Source organism: Tupaia chinensis, unplaced genomic scaffold, assembly GCF_000334495.1.
Source record: "Tupaia chinensis unplaced genomic scaffold, TupChi_1.0 Scaffold000340_1, whole genome shotgun sequence".
Lineage (NCBI taxonomy): Eukaryota > Metazoa > Chordata > Mammalia > Scandentia > Tupaiidae > Tupaia > Tupaia belangeri.
Genome location: NW_006159834.1, coordinates 1,079,232 through 1,092,527, shown reverse-complemented (window position 1 = coordinate 1,092,527; position 13,296 = coordinate 1,079,232). Strand labels below are relative to the sequence as shown.

Sequence of the window (13,296 nt, the reverse complement as noted above, 5' to 3'; positions counted from 1 at the left end):
TCCCTAGTTTATCTCCTAGTTCTATTGTTCAGATGTGAGGTGGAATTTTTGGTTGGTGGTTGAATTTCAGGTTCAAGATTTAGGTTTTAAGCACACGCCCTGGCTCCAGCCTTCCTAACTGAATCTCTTGCAAACTTTAGACTACAGTTAACCCTGAAGTGTGATCTTTCTAAGGAATTGTACCACTAAAGACTTCTCACTGGGTGTCAGTTGCCTATCTGTAAAGTGGTGGTTTCTTGTCCCTCTTGTCACCTTGCCTCTAAGTCTTTATGTGATCATGGCCCACTCTCTGTTAAATTCAAATACACCTTCCACCTCCCGGATCTTCTCCTTTCCCCAATCTTCCTGTTCTAAGGAATGGGAACTAGAGATTAATATGTGTAATGAACTGTCTACATCATTATCTTTTTTTTTTTTTTTTTGGAGAGATTTTCACTGTAGGGCGCGTGCGCTCGCCAGACAGACAGAGAGAGACATAGAGACAGAAAGCGAGAAATCACCCCCCAGGGGGGATGGTCACGCTGCAATCCCTTCTCCTCCATTCTCCTCTCGGGATCTTGGGCACGCACGCACACGTGCCTGGCGTGAGTTTTAAGCCATCGGGTCCAGGACGCGAACCGCGGTCGACTACGTGGGAGTCCAGCGACATAGCCATTACGCTAACTGCTGGTTCCCTACATCATTATCTTTATTGTGGAAGATAACCATAGTTTGAAATAAAAATGTCAATGATAGACATTTAAAATATTTTAAAGTAAAGTTCTACTTTTTACTATTGTTTTATTTCAATGCTCTGATCCATTAGCATTAGTTAATAAAAATCTATACTTTGCCTTTGAAGACAGAGGTCTTCAGGACTGATTCTTTTTTTTTTTTTTTTTTGTGAGGTTTTTTCTTTATGTTTTCCAAACAGACAGAGAGAGACAGAGAGACAGAAAGTGAGAAATCACCCCCCATGGGGGATGGCCATGCCACAGTCCCTTCTCCATTCTCCTCTCGGGATCTTGGGCATGCATGCACACGCACCTGGCGTGAGTTTTAAGCCACTGGGTCCGGGATATGAACCGCGGTCGACTACGTGGGAGTCCAGCGACATAGCCATTACGCTAACCACTGGTTCCCTTCAGGACTGATTCTTGACCAGAACCTAGGAAATAACTTTTGAGTTGTTGAAATATATTGCTTGATAGGAGTACCTCTATGTAACTGAGACTCTGGGCCATGCTAGATAATGTATGCTAACATGATTGGCGAATCCTTATTGTTGTATACCTGGGCTTTGGGCCATCAGCTTGACCTTTGGAGTGGGAGAGCACTGGTCTGGTAGCCAAGAGCCGCAGGGAAGAGATGCTTATCTATAAGCCAGGGAGAGAGGCCTGGAAGAGAGCCTTCCCTCACAGCCCTCTGAAGGAACACATCCTGCTGACACCCCGATTTTGGACTTCTAGTCTCTAGACCTTGAAGCAATACATTTCTGTTTTTCAAGCCACCTACCTGCGGGACTTTGCTGTGGCAGCCCTATCAAAGGTATACAATAGCATTGATTCTTATTTTGTGAAAGAAAAAAGATGAGTTTTGAGGTGCAAATATAAATTTTAGAATTTGAACCAGGACAGATGTTAAGAAATTAAAATCTAGAAATTTTACTTGCACTTGTTTAGAGATGAAATTTCGCATCTGAATTTAAATGTTTTCTTCTGGTTGGTTTGGCAATGTGTAGAAACAGCCTGAACATGAGGTATGTTTTCGAATTCTTTTTGAAAAATCTTTAGGACCCCAAGAAAATCATTTAAAAAAGAAAGGGAGAGGTTAGCTGTCTGGTGTTTACCTTGGCTGTTTTAACAGCAGCCCCATATCCAGTGGAAAACCCACAGCCAATCAGACAGACTTTCTCAGGAGGAGCTGTGTTGTCAATCTTGGCAACAGAAGATTCATCCACCACCGTGTACTCAGTAAATGTACTGGTGTTCATGAAGTGATAGACGGGTTTGCCCTTGCATGTAAATCTGGTGGTGCCATCGGCCAGCACTCCACGACCGGTGACACTGTTTGGTACATCAAATACACATATTAGTTAATCCAGTTAAGCAATTAGCACAGGGATACCTTAAGTGACATTCAAATATAAAGAAGTGAAACCTACTCGCTCCTAATACAAAGGTTGCCATTTGGGCTGCGGCAGGCATTGCATTCTCTACACTGTGGCAGAAAGAGAGGGATGACTTTGTCTCCTAGAGGAAACACATCAAATTAAAAGGCAGTTCATAAACGGTGCAAACATTTTCTCAGAAGTATTCTAAGGTCTATTAGCACTTTAAGGTTTGCTTGCTAAAGGTTGAAACATTGCCAATTTAACCATAACTCAATATACTCTGTCCTCTTCATATCCTTGTATCTCCCGAAATTGTGTTAAGGCTCTCTCTAATCATTCCTAGTGCATGCTAGCTCTGTTGGTGGGATGATCAAAGCCTACTTATTGGGAACTTATGGCTTGATATCTGCATACCTGGTTTCACCGTAGTGACTCCTTCTCCAATGCTCTCCACAACCCCAGTTGCCTCATGCCCCACAATCACTGGAAACTTAGACACCATTGCTCCTTTTATCACATGGTCATCTGTGCGACAGATGCCTGTGGCCAGAATCTGTGTTTACAGACAAGAACAGCACATCAACCAGGAAGTCTGGTCATTTAGCAATCAGGAGAATATTTAACTTGCTCTTGAAGAAATTGTAGTTTTTATTCATTACCAGATATAATAGTGTTGACTCTCAGAAGATTCTGAGCCTAAAATCAACATCAGACAAGATTCCTCTCTTCCAAGGACTTATAATATTTCTGCCTCTGTCCTTAGTGTGAATCTTGATGCCTTTGTAGCAAACTGACGCCCTTGTAAGGGAACTGCAGTGTAGATGTTACCAGGTGACAGGCACACAAGTAGATTTTGATAGCTAAGCCCTCCTAGATCTCTCTGAATCAAGGGAAGAGAGAATGGCATACAAGGTAAGTGAGGAGCAAATCTTACTGTTACTACAGTGCTCTGGTAACAGAAGGTCAAAGAAAGATTTGCAGCAATGCCTACTCAACAACTTGTGTCCCCACCAAAGGGTCTTCATTCTTTAGGAAAAATAACCTCAAGACAATCTAAATCCCAGATTAAAAAAAAGTTTTAGTCAGAATTATTAAGCATGTTTTAACAGCCACTGTGTCAAAAATTCAACCAATGAAAACATTAATAGGACAAATCACTATTTTTTCTTTTTTAGTAGGTAATGAACTCAGACAGTGTAATGGCACTGCAGGTGTATGTACTCCAAAGCTTGCTCTTACTTTAATGCGAACTTCTTTAGCCTTTGGTGGGGCGACTTCAATTTCCTCGATGGAGAAGGATTTATTTGGTTCCCACAGCACAGCTGCTTTGCATTTGATAACCTAAGAAATTGGCAAGCATTAAAATGATTTCTAATTATGCCTTTACAAAGTCTCCCCAAATAACGTAACTAAGGGCATAAGATCATATATGATAGTCTAATTTTCCTAGAATGATTTTCATCAAATACTAGAAGTATAAGCCTTGCAGATCATCTTGTGCACACATTTGTTTGAGGTACGAGGAAGGGAGTGCTGCAGGACTAGAGGATCGCTCTGTGGTCAGATACGACATGTGGTACAGGGCTGGGCTAGAATTGAGGTGCACTTTTTTCAGCCCATTTTTTTATTTGCCAGTGTTTGTGCATTATTCAAGGTTTTGCTAAAACTTCAAATGCAATAGATTAATAAATCTGTCATCTGTGTATCATTTATTCACAAACATATAGAACAGAAAATGCTGCCGATTTGTCTGAAAGAATTTTAGCCAGTATTGTTTCCTATAACCACGAGGCAATGGTGAGAAGTTAGACAGTATGGTAAGAGATGAAGGGAACTGTGATGTCCTCAAGTACGTCGACTGTGACTGAGCGCCTGGGTGACAGTTTGCGTCCTTGCACCTCTGTAGCTCTTTTTGCACTTGGTCCAGTTTTTGCCTCAACTGTTAGACAGGTTAAAGTTTCAGTAGTTAGACAAGTTAGAGTTTCTCATTTTAAGAAGTGAAAATTAAGTGTGGAGCTAACTCAGTGATTAGCCACTAGTCATTAAACTGGTATTTCTAGACTTAATCAAATAAATCATTTTTCTTCTTTTTATTTTTATAGACCATAGATTAGTTTATTTTTAACACCCACCACACCACGAATTCATAGGGAATAGGTTCCAGTAGCTCAGGCTCCTTTCCATTGGTTCTCACAAAGTGTGCTTCTCTGGGTGGAGCCGGCTGGTGCTTCAGTTGAACCCAGGGGCCTTTCTCTTTGGCTTCCTTCTTTTTCTGGTCATTTTCCTTCACATGTTTTAAGAAGCTATATCTGCTCTTAATATGCTCAATATACACATTAATTCTCTTGGCAAGAATCTTGCCCTTAACCTGTTTGTTTACAGTGCCAACAGCATGCTGGGTAACATTGTAGACTCTTCCAGTTTTGCCATGGTGACATTTGTGGGGCATTCCTTTTTGAACAGTACCCATTCCCTTGATGTCTACAATATCACCTTTCTTGTAGATTCACATATATGTCGCCAAAGGAACAACTCCTTGTTTTCTAAAAGGGCTAGAGAATATATATCGGATGCCTCTCTTCTTTCCCTTTGTGTTCGTCATTTTGGTTAATTACTGGAAGATGGCGGTTCCAGCCAAAAGGAAGATAAATCATTTTTCTAATATTATCAAATTCTGAGAAGGAGCAAAAAGAAAAGTATTCCTGCTTTCCCCCTCCCAAATCTATCTGGGACTCCTACGAAACGTTTCAATTCATTTATTCAGATGCAAAATGAATTATCCCTCATCTTATTTGTCAACTAATGCCACATTCCTGGAGTGCTTCTTTACATGGTTTAAAGGTTCCTTTGCAAAGAGTCAATATGAAAAATGTTATACTGGAAACAGATGGGTGCTGAAAGCCATTAACAACTCAATTGAATATTCACCCTCTGCTTTGCTAAGAAAAATGTAATGCGTCAGAGCAATTCAGAGTTGCGGTCAGAATCCTCATACCACATTTCCAAACAAATTCCAGTTGGAGTCATAATTAAGATTTATTTTAAAAACCAAACTTTTATCATAAATTAATATATAAATATTAATCATAAGAAGCATGGTGGAACTTCCACACTTAAGAATGATAGGAAAAAGTCATACAGGAAACAATGGAGCTTCCAAGAATAAAATTGTGTGTGCTGAGAAAAAGTAAATTCTCCAAATTAAAAGCAAGTAAGTCCTAAGGGAAAAATAGTTAGAACTAAAATGGTAAATGTTACTGTTTTTTATTTTTAAATTGCTAAAAGGCAGTGCACTTGCTAAAGAGACAGAGAAAGAGACTGAGAGAAAGGGAGGAAGGAAGCACTGCCCAATGGGCCATGGTTAAGTTGCAATCCTTTCTCCTTTATTTCGGTACCTTAGAGATTAGGTGCACATGGTTGCACTCGCACATCTGGTATGTTTTTCACACCTCTGGGATTGGGATTCAAACTGTGATTGGCCACACAGCGCCCTTAACCACTAGACTATGGAGGTGGCCCAGAAGTTACCACATTTGATGTATACAATACTTAATCAAGAAAAGCATTAAAATCCCCATTTCTGCCACACCTGCCCCTTCACATGTCATACTCATTCCCCAAGAGATACAAGCGAAAGGTATAGAGCAAAATAAGATTAATAAACATATTATTGTGAAGTATTTGTTCTTCTCAGTCATAAAAAGTCCTTTTAAAAATAATAATGATAACATGTCGCTATCAAATGCACAGTGACTTTTTACTTAATGAGAATATACAGTATTGTCACTAGGGTGGTATAATGGACAATCTCATTCATGTCAACCCCTTTGTAAAGCAATTTGCAGTATGTATCAGGATATTTGGGAATATTCAGACATTTCCATCCTTTCATTCCAGTTTTTTAAATCTAACTTTAAGGACATGTTAAATTCAGAAAACAATATATTGGGTCATTGGAAAAGTCATGACACAGTTTTGCATAGAAAAATAGAAAAATACATCATGACTTTTCCAATGACCCAATATTTTAGAGGTCATCACAGCACCATTCATAAAGGGAAATATGTAAACATGATAGAATGATTAATAAATTGTGATAAATCTATAAATTAGAGTTAGACATGTAAAAATATTTATAAGTTCTTTGTAAAAAATTGGAAAAAAGGCTTACATTTGATTAGAAAAATAGAGTAAAATAATGGGACCAGCAGTTAGCATAATGGCTATGTCGCTGAACTCCCATGTAGTCAACCGTGGTTCGAGTCCCAGACCCGGTGGCTTAAACTCACACCGGGCGCGTGTGCGTGCGTGCCCACCCGAGATCCCGAGAGGAGAATGAAGGAGAAGGGATTGCAGCGTGGCCATGCCCCCTGGGGGTGATTTCTCACTTTCTATCTCTCTTTCTCTCTCTCTGTTTCTGGTGAGCGCACACGCCCTATAGCAAAAACCTCTCCAAATATATATATATAAAATGTGGATGAAAAATACATTGAGGGCAATACAAGCAAATTGAGATCAGTGGTACTTTGAAGATATGTGATTATGTTTTTTTTTTAAAGGGGCACATACACTCTCCAGAAAGAGACAATGAGAGGGAAAAGGAGAAATTCTCCTTTTGAGATTTTGGGCATGTACGCATGGGGTCTAGTGTGAGTTTCAAGCCCTTAGGTTGGAGAATCAAACTGCGGTTGACCATGTGGGAGTCCAGCGCCTTAACCTCCATGCCACCTGCTGGCCCCTGATGATGGTTATTTTCTATTTTCCCAGCTTTCAAGAATGATCATTGTTATAGGCTGACTTGTGTACCACCCCCATCCTTAATTCAGATGGTGAAGTCCTAACTTCCAGTACTTCAGTGACTATATTTGATGATGGGGTCTTTTTTTAAAAAAGAGGTTTTTGCCTTAGGGTATATGTGCTGCTGAAAAAAGAAAGGGACAAAGACAGTGAGAGGGAAAATGAGAAATCATCCCAGAGGGAATGGCCAGGCTGCAGTCCCTTCTCCTCCATTCTCCTCCCAGGATTTCGGGCATGTGTACACACATGCCCAGAGTAAGCTTCAAGCCACCGGGTCCAGGACTTGAAACACAGTTAGCCATGTGGGAGTCCAGCGACTACACCATCTAGAGCTGGCCCCAAGATGGGGCCTTTTAACAGGTAATTTAATTAAAATGAAAAAATTAGAGTAGAACTTATTCCAGTATGACCTGTCTTTATAAGAAGAATAGCTTAGGACACAGAGACACTAAATGAAGACCATGTGAAGGCACGGGAAAACAGGGTCATCTACGCACTAAGGACAGAGGCCTCAGACAAAAGAACCCACCACCCCATCATCTTGATCTCAGAATTTTAGCCTCCAAGTCAACAATGAAATTTATTTTCTGTTGTTTAAGTCACCCAGTCTGTGGTACTTTGATATGGCAGCCCTAGCAAGCTGATGCAATTGTATTTTACTTTCCTCTTTTTTTTCCCCCTTTTTTTTTAGAGGTTTTTGCCTTAGGGCGCATGTGCTCACTGGAGAGGGGGAGAGAGAGAGACAGTGAAAGGGAAAGTGAGAAATAACCCCCTGGGGGGATGTCAATGCCACAATCCCTTCTCTTCCTGGGATCTTGGGCATGCACGCACTCACGCCCAGCATGAGTTTCAAGCCATTGGGTCCAGGACTTGAACCATGGTCAGCCATGTGGGAGTCCAGCAACGTCACCACTATGCCATCAGCTGACCCCATAATTCACTTTTTCAATGTAAACATTAAAACAAAATTATAAAGAGAAAAAAAAAAACACTCACATGGTCAAAGTGGGTGAACTGCGTGGCACCATCCCCATGGGAACCCCACAGCCCCAACTGCTTACCTAGTGCAGCTTCTACATGCTGTATGGATCTCAGAGTCATGGCAGAGCAGTGGCCACACCCTGGTGGGATTTCTGTAGGCCTGCCCCAATGCTTGGTGTGGCCTCCACACCCCTTGTGTGCTCTCTCTGGGCCCAGTGACACAGCCTGTTGGTAGATGCCACTGCCACCTGGCTATGTCTACTAGAAGGGCCTCCCCATGCACAAGTAGGGCCTGAGAAAACTGGCCACCTCGCCATATGCCTGCTGCCACCATGACCATGGCTGACGCTATACCCTTTACTGGTGGAGCCCCTGTGTACCCTGCTCGTCTCACTCTGAGTCAGAAAACACTCGCCTGGGCAACTCTACTGCCACCACCCATAATTCTCCCCCTGAGTCAGTAGAACTCCATAAGCACTGTCCATGCCTCACATAGGGTCTGAAGCTCCAGTCTGGGAGCTTCAGCTGCCATTGACTGCAGTTCACTCCCAGAGCAATAGTCCATGCCCTGCACATCCCTACCCAGGCCTGAGGTTACCAGTACCCTCACACTTGGCGCCTGCTACAACACCGCTCCTGGAGATGCCTCCTTGGCTAGTGGGGCTCAAACCACTGGGTGCCCTCAATCTGGAATCAGAGGAACCTGCTCTACACTCCCCATGCCCCCATCTCCAACAAAACTTCCCCAGTGCATCTGTAAATGCTGTCATTCAGTCACAAATGCACTTGAAGACATCACTGACATAGATTCCAATAGAAGATTGAGTATACGGAGACTGAACCTAGCCAGAGCAAAATCCATGCACACTACCCAGGTCTTCCTATAGGGCAGATCTACAGGAAAATGTTCTTCCCTGTGAAAGTCTTTCCATAGAATTAGAAAGAGTTGATTGTACCACCAGATGCCAAGATATCAATGCAGGGACAGAAGAAAAATTATGAAAAAAAAATAAGGAAACATAACTCCTACAAAGGAACAAAAGAATTATCTAGTAGCAGAGTCCAAAGAAGAGGAAATTCAAGAAATGCTGAAATGGCACTCAAGATAATGATTTTAAGGAAAGTTAATGAGTTACAAGATAACTCAGATAGGCAATTCCTCAAAACCAGGAAAACAATCCATGGCATGAATGAGAAATTAAACAGAGAGGCTTCTTAAAAAAACGAATAGTAGTCCTGGAGATGAAGAATTTAATAGGTGAAATTTAAAATATATTTGAGAGCATCAACATGCTAGATCAAGCAGAAGAAGGAATCTCTGAATTTGAAGATACAGCTTTTGAAATAGACAAAAAGAAAGGGAAAATAAAATAAAATAAAGAAGGCCTAAGCGACTTATGAATTAAGCAATCAAACATTTGCATTATGGAAGTTCCCAAAGGAGAAGAGATATGAAAAGATATAGAATACCTATCATGAAATAATACTAAAAAATTTCCCAGAGCCTTTAGGTAGTGTAGTAGTTGGGGCACTAGACTCCCACATTGCTGACTATGGTTCAAGTCCCAGACCTGATGGCTCGCTTTCTGTCTCTCTCCCTCTCTGATGAGCACATGTGTCCTGTAGCAAATTAATATAATAATAATGATAAACACAATAAAATAATTAAAAACAAAACAAAAACAAACAAACGAAACCCCCAAAACTTGACATCTAGGAAGAGATGGACATCTAGATTTAGGAAACACAAAGAAAGCAAATAAATTTAACTAAAAAAAAAAAAAATCCTTGCTGAGGTATAATATAGTCAAACTGCCAGAAGTCGGAGATAAAGAGACAGCCCTAAAAACAGCAAAAGAAAGGAAAGGAATCAAGTTGCACATATAGGAATCCCTACTAGATGAACAGCAGACTGCCCAGTGCAGGAGAAAATGAGATGGTATGTTCAGAGTACTGAAAGCGTACAAGACCTCAAACATCTGTTAGGTGACGCAGTTGTAAGTTTCGAAGGTTCCTTTCAATCCTAAGATTCATTCATTTCCATGGGTAGAGTTGCTAGCTTCTACAGTGTAAAATTAATTTTCTAAGAAACATAGTTTGGCTTAATTTATGACCCAAAGTAGGATGCTTTCATTCCAGATCCATTCAATTCTAGGAAAATTATTGATGGCATAATGATTATGTTGCTGGACCCCCATGGAGTCAACTGGAGTTTAAGTTCCAGACCTAGCAGCTTAAAACTCTTGCCAGATGCGTGTGTGTGCATGCTCAAAATCACAAGAAGAAAATGGACAAGAAGGGATTGTAGTGTGGCCAACCCCTCCCTGGGGAGTGACTTCTCGCTTTCTGTCTCTCTAGTGAGCACACATGTCCTGTAGCAAAACTCTCTTTAAAAAAAGAAAACTATTTGAAATTCTAACATTATAGGGCTTCCTCACTTGTTACATTATCTAGACTTCAAATGCCATTTTTATTAATCTAAAAATTTAAGGTTGGCTAAATGCAAGCCATTTAAATAAAAACAAAAGCATCTAGTGCTTTTTTAAAAAAATATATTTCTGAAGATACACACATTCAGAGAAAGAAAGAGAGAGAGAAAAAGAGGGCAAGAAAGACAGGTACCCTTGCCAGGGCCTCGCACTGAACCTCCCCCCCACCCATGACCCTCAGTCAGCTGGGCTCACTGGCACGTGTGTGTGTACCTGGTGTATACAGGTTGACCCGAGATCCAAACCTGTGATTTTACACATGGATCCAAATCACAGTGCTACCTCTACACCACTAAGGCTGGCTCACTACTTAACACTCTCAGCGATTATGTACCCACGTATTGTTGTTGGTTTATCGGAGAGCATGCGTGCTTGCCAGAGAAAGAGTGGGAGAGAAAACATCCACAATGGGGCATGGTCACCCTGCAATCCTTTCTCCAATTCTCCATCCCATCAGGATTTTAGGCTTACACATACATGTGCCCTCATGTCTGTCAAGCCACTGGGGCTGGGACTTAAATCACAGTCACCCATTTGGGATTCAGCTCCCTATGCATGGCCCTTAACCACTGTGCTGGGGGGTGGCCCATTTCAAGCATGGAACTATACTTGACCTACTTACACATCGAAAATATGCCAGTTACTTCTAAGTTAGTACCAATTCCGCTGAGTGGTGTTTTTTAAAGAACAAGCATACTTTGTCTAGACCATAATCTTATTATCACAAATTTTTAAAACTCATATGTTGATTAAAACTGCATTCTTAAACTTCAAACATGTAATATCACTACTTTGTTGTCCTCTCTGCATCCCAGAGTTAGCATTTTCCATTGTCAACATCAGGAACGATTTTCTCAAGACCTGGGTATGAGACCTCTGTCTCCCAGGTGAGCTGCTGAGTCAAGTGCAGCGCATGCTCCTGAGATTATTGGATGTCTTCATGGAAACATTTTGCTTACAATGGCGAACTCCCAGCTATCCTGCAATTAAGTTATTAATAGTGCCAGTATAAACACATTTTTCTCTTTTCCTCCAGTATCTTATTGCAAAATCTTCCATATGCTGTTTTCAATTTAAACATGCTTCTACTGACATTCTCTGAAATGCTCTACCCACCTCTCCACTCCTTGTGTGCCTGCTCAAAGGCATTTCATTCCTCAAGAAATATACTTGCATATTTAATTATTCCAGGCTGTGCAAAGTTCTCAAAATCAACCCCACATTATCAGGTTGTCCTGACGAGGACACAGAAAGGCTCCACTTACTTTTCCAGCAGTGCCCATCTTGTCTTTCTCTTGGTTCCGTGTGTTCACACCAGGGGCTCTTCCTGCCTGATCCTCTACTGGAAATAAGAGTATCTCGTGCCCTCAAATAAATAGTCTGGCTCAAAAGTTCTGCCTTTGGCAACATGACTCAGAGCCTTAACAACTGTCCTGTAGTCCATGAGCCCCACCCTCTGCAGATCGAGTTGTGAAAGAAGTACAGTTACTGTTAGGATCAGAGCAAGAATAGGGCTCTCACAAAGCAGGGTGATCAGATGGACCGAAAGGGGCTGAAAGCACTCTTATCCAACTTATTTTGGAGGATATGAAATAGGTCAGGTCGATTCAACTCAACACAGGTCATAAAAAATGTATTGTGTGCTTCCTAAGTGCCAGCCGCCCTGCCAGGCGCAGCTGATCCCAGGGATGTGTGCACATTTATATTCATACTCCTCTTCATCTACAAAGACTGGATGTACTTTGTGGAAAACAAAATTAAATATAAATGAAAGTAGGGCCAAGGAGATGTAAAAAACAACAACAACAACAACAAATTGAAACAGACCGTCAGGGCTGGCAAGGAGGAGTCACGGTATCTAGAATATAGATATGGATGACTGTGGTTTCTAGGTATTTTGAGAATAGAATGTTGAGTCAAACTTCTTGTCCCCGAACGTAAATTATCATCTAACTCCAAACCCCATTATCTTGGAATTGTCTCCGATGGTTGTGTAGTTTGTGTGCTGCACACAGTGCCCAGCACCAGGGCTGAAGCGGGATTAAAGTACACCTGCATGCCGCCTCTTGTATTTGCATTAGCGAGTGCTTATTCGGTCTTCAGAGAAGCTGTTTATCTATCATAGACCACTATTCAAATGTGCCAGAACCGCTTGGATATACTGTTTTTATAGAAGAGTCTCTAAGATTTTATTTATTTTTGTATTTTATTTATTCATAAGTAAAAGATGGAGACAGAGAAACAGAGACATGGTACCCCCAGTGGGGTCTTTTGTTTTTCTTTTTTTTTGGGGGGGAGAGGTTTTTGCTATAGGGTGCATGCACTCTCCAGAAAGACAGACAGAGAGACAGAGAGACAGAAAGTGAGAAATCACCCCCGCCCAGGGGGATGGCTATGCCGCAATCCCTTCTCCTCCATTCTCCTCTCAGGATCTTGGGCATGCACGCACACGCGCCCGGCATGAGTTTTAAGCCACTGGGTCTGGGACTTGAACCATGTTCAACTACATGGGAGTCCAGCAACATAGCCATTATGCTAACTGCTGGTCCCCCCAATGGGGTCTTGACGCCATGACCCACCCCCAACTTCCGCCAGCCTGAACATGGACACATGTATGCCTGCTGTACTGTGGGAGGTCTCTGGATGTGAACCACCCTCCCATGTGGGTCTTTCTCACAGAATGTCGCATTTTACACTGTCACCATCCAGCCACCTAGATTTTATTTTCGGTGGTGATTGGTAGACACACCAGTGCATTAAAACCTCTAAGTAATCTCACTTCACATAAGAGAGAGTTTTCTCTTGAGTGACTCAATAAGGCAGGTTTTCTAAGTTTTCAGATAAAGCTGTTCAGACTATAAAACTGGCCTCTTACCAACCCAGAAAAAGAAATTTGTAAGAGCTTATTTTTTAGATGGTACATAGGAACAAAACTTT

At 41.5% G+C, this 13,296-nt stretch overlaps 2 protein-coding genes across 3 annotated transcripts in view; one reads left to right on the top strand and one right to left on the bottom strand.

Annotated features, from left to right (window-relative positions):
- Window positions 1-11,715, bottom strand: part of ADH7 (alcohol dehydrogenase 7 (class IV), mu or sigma polypeptide) — a 19,607-nt gene extending 7,892 nt beyond the window's left edge. The window contains exons 1-5 of the mRNA XM_014589203.2: window positions 11,625-11,715; window positions 3,332-3,433; window positions 2,507-2,645; window positions 2,144-2,231; window positions 1,829-2,045 (exon numbers count right to left, since the gene is read on the bottom strand). Coding sequence (XP_014444689.1) covers window positions 1,829-2,045; window positions 2,144-2,231; window positions 2,507-2,645; window positions 3,332-3,433; window positions 11,625-11,642 — 564 coding nt within the window. The 5' untranslated portion in view covers window positions 11,643-11,715. The remainder of the gene's footprint in view (window positions 1-1,828; window positions 2,046-2,143; window positions 2,232-2,506; window positions 2,646-3,331; window positions 3,434-11,624) is intronic.
- The window catches only part of CUNH4orf17 (chromosome unknown C4orf17 homolog), a 254,168-nt gene that overhangs the window by 176,186 nt on the left and 64,686 nt on the right, over window positions 1-13,296 (top strand). Inside the window, exon 1 of one of the 2 annotated variants that reach the window (XM_014589204.2) lies at window positions 1,361-1,527. The exons of the other annotated variant lie outside the window; for it this stretch is intronic. The gene's annotated coding sequence lies outside the window, so the exon portion shown is untranslated. Of the gene's footprint in view, window positions 1-1,360; window positions 1,528-13,296 lie in introns of those variants that run through there. 2 annotated transcript variants of the gene reach the window in all.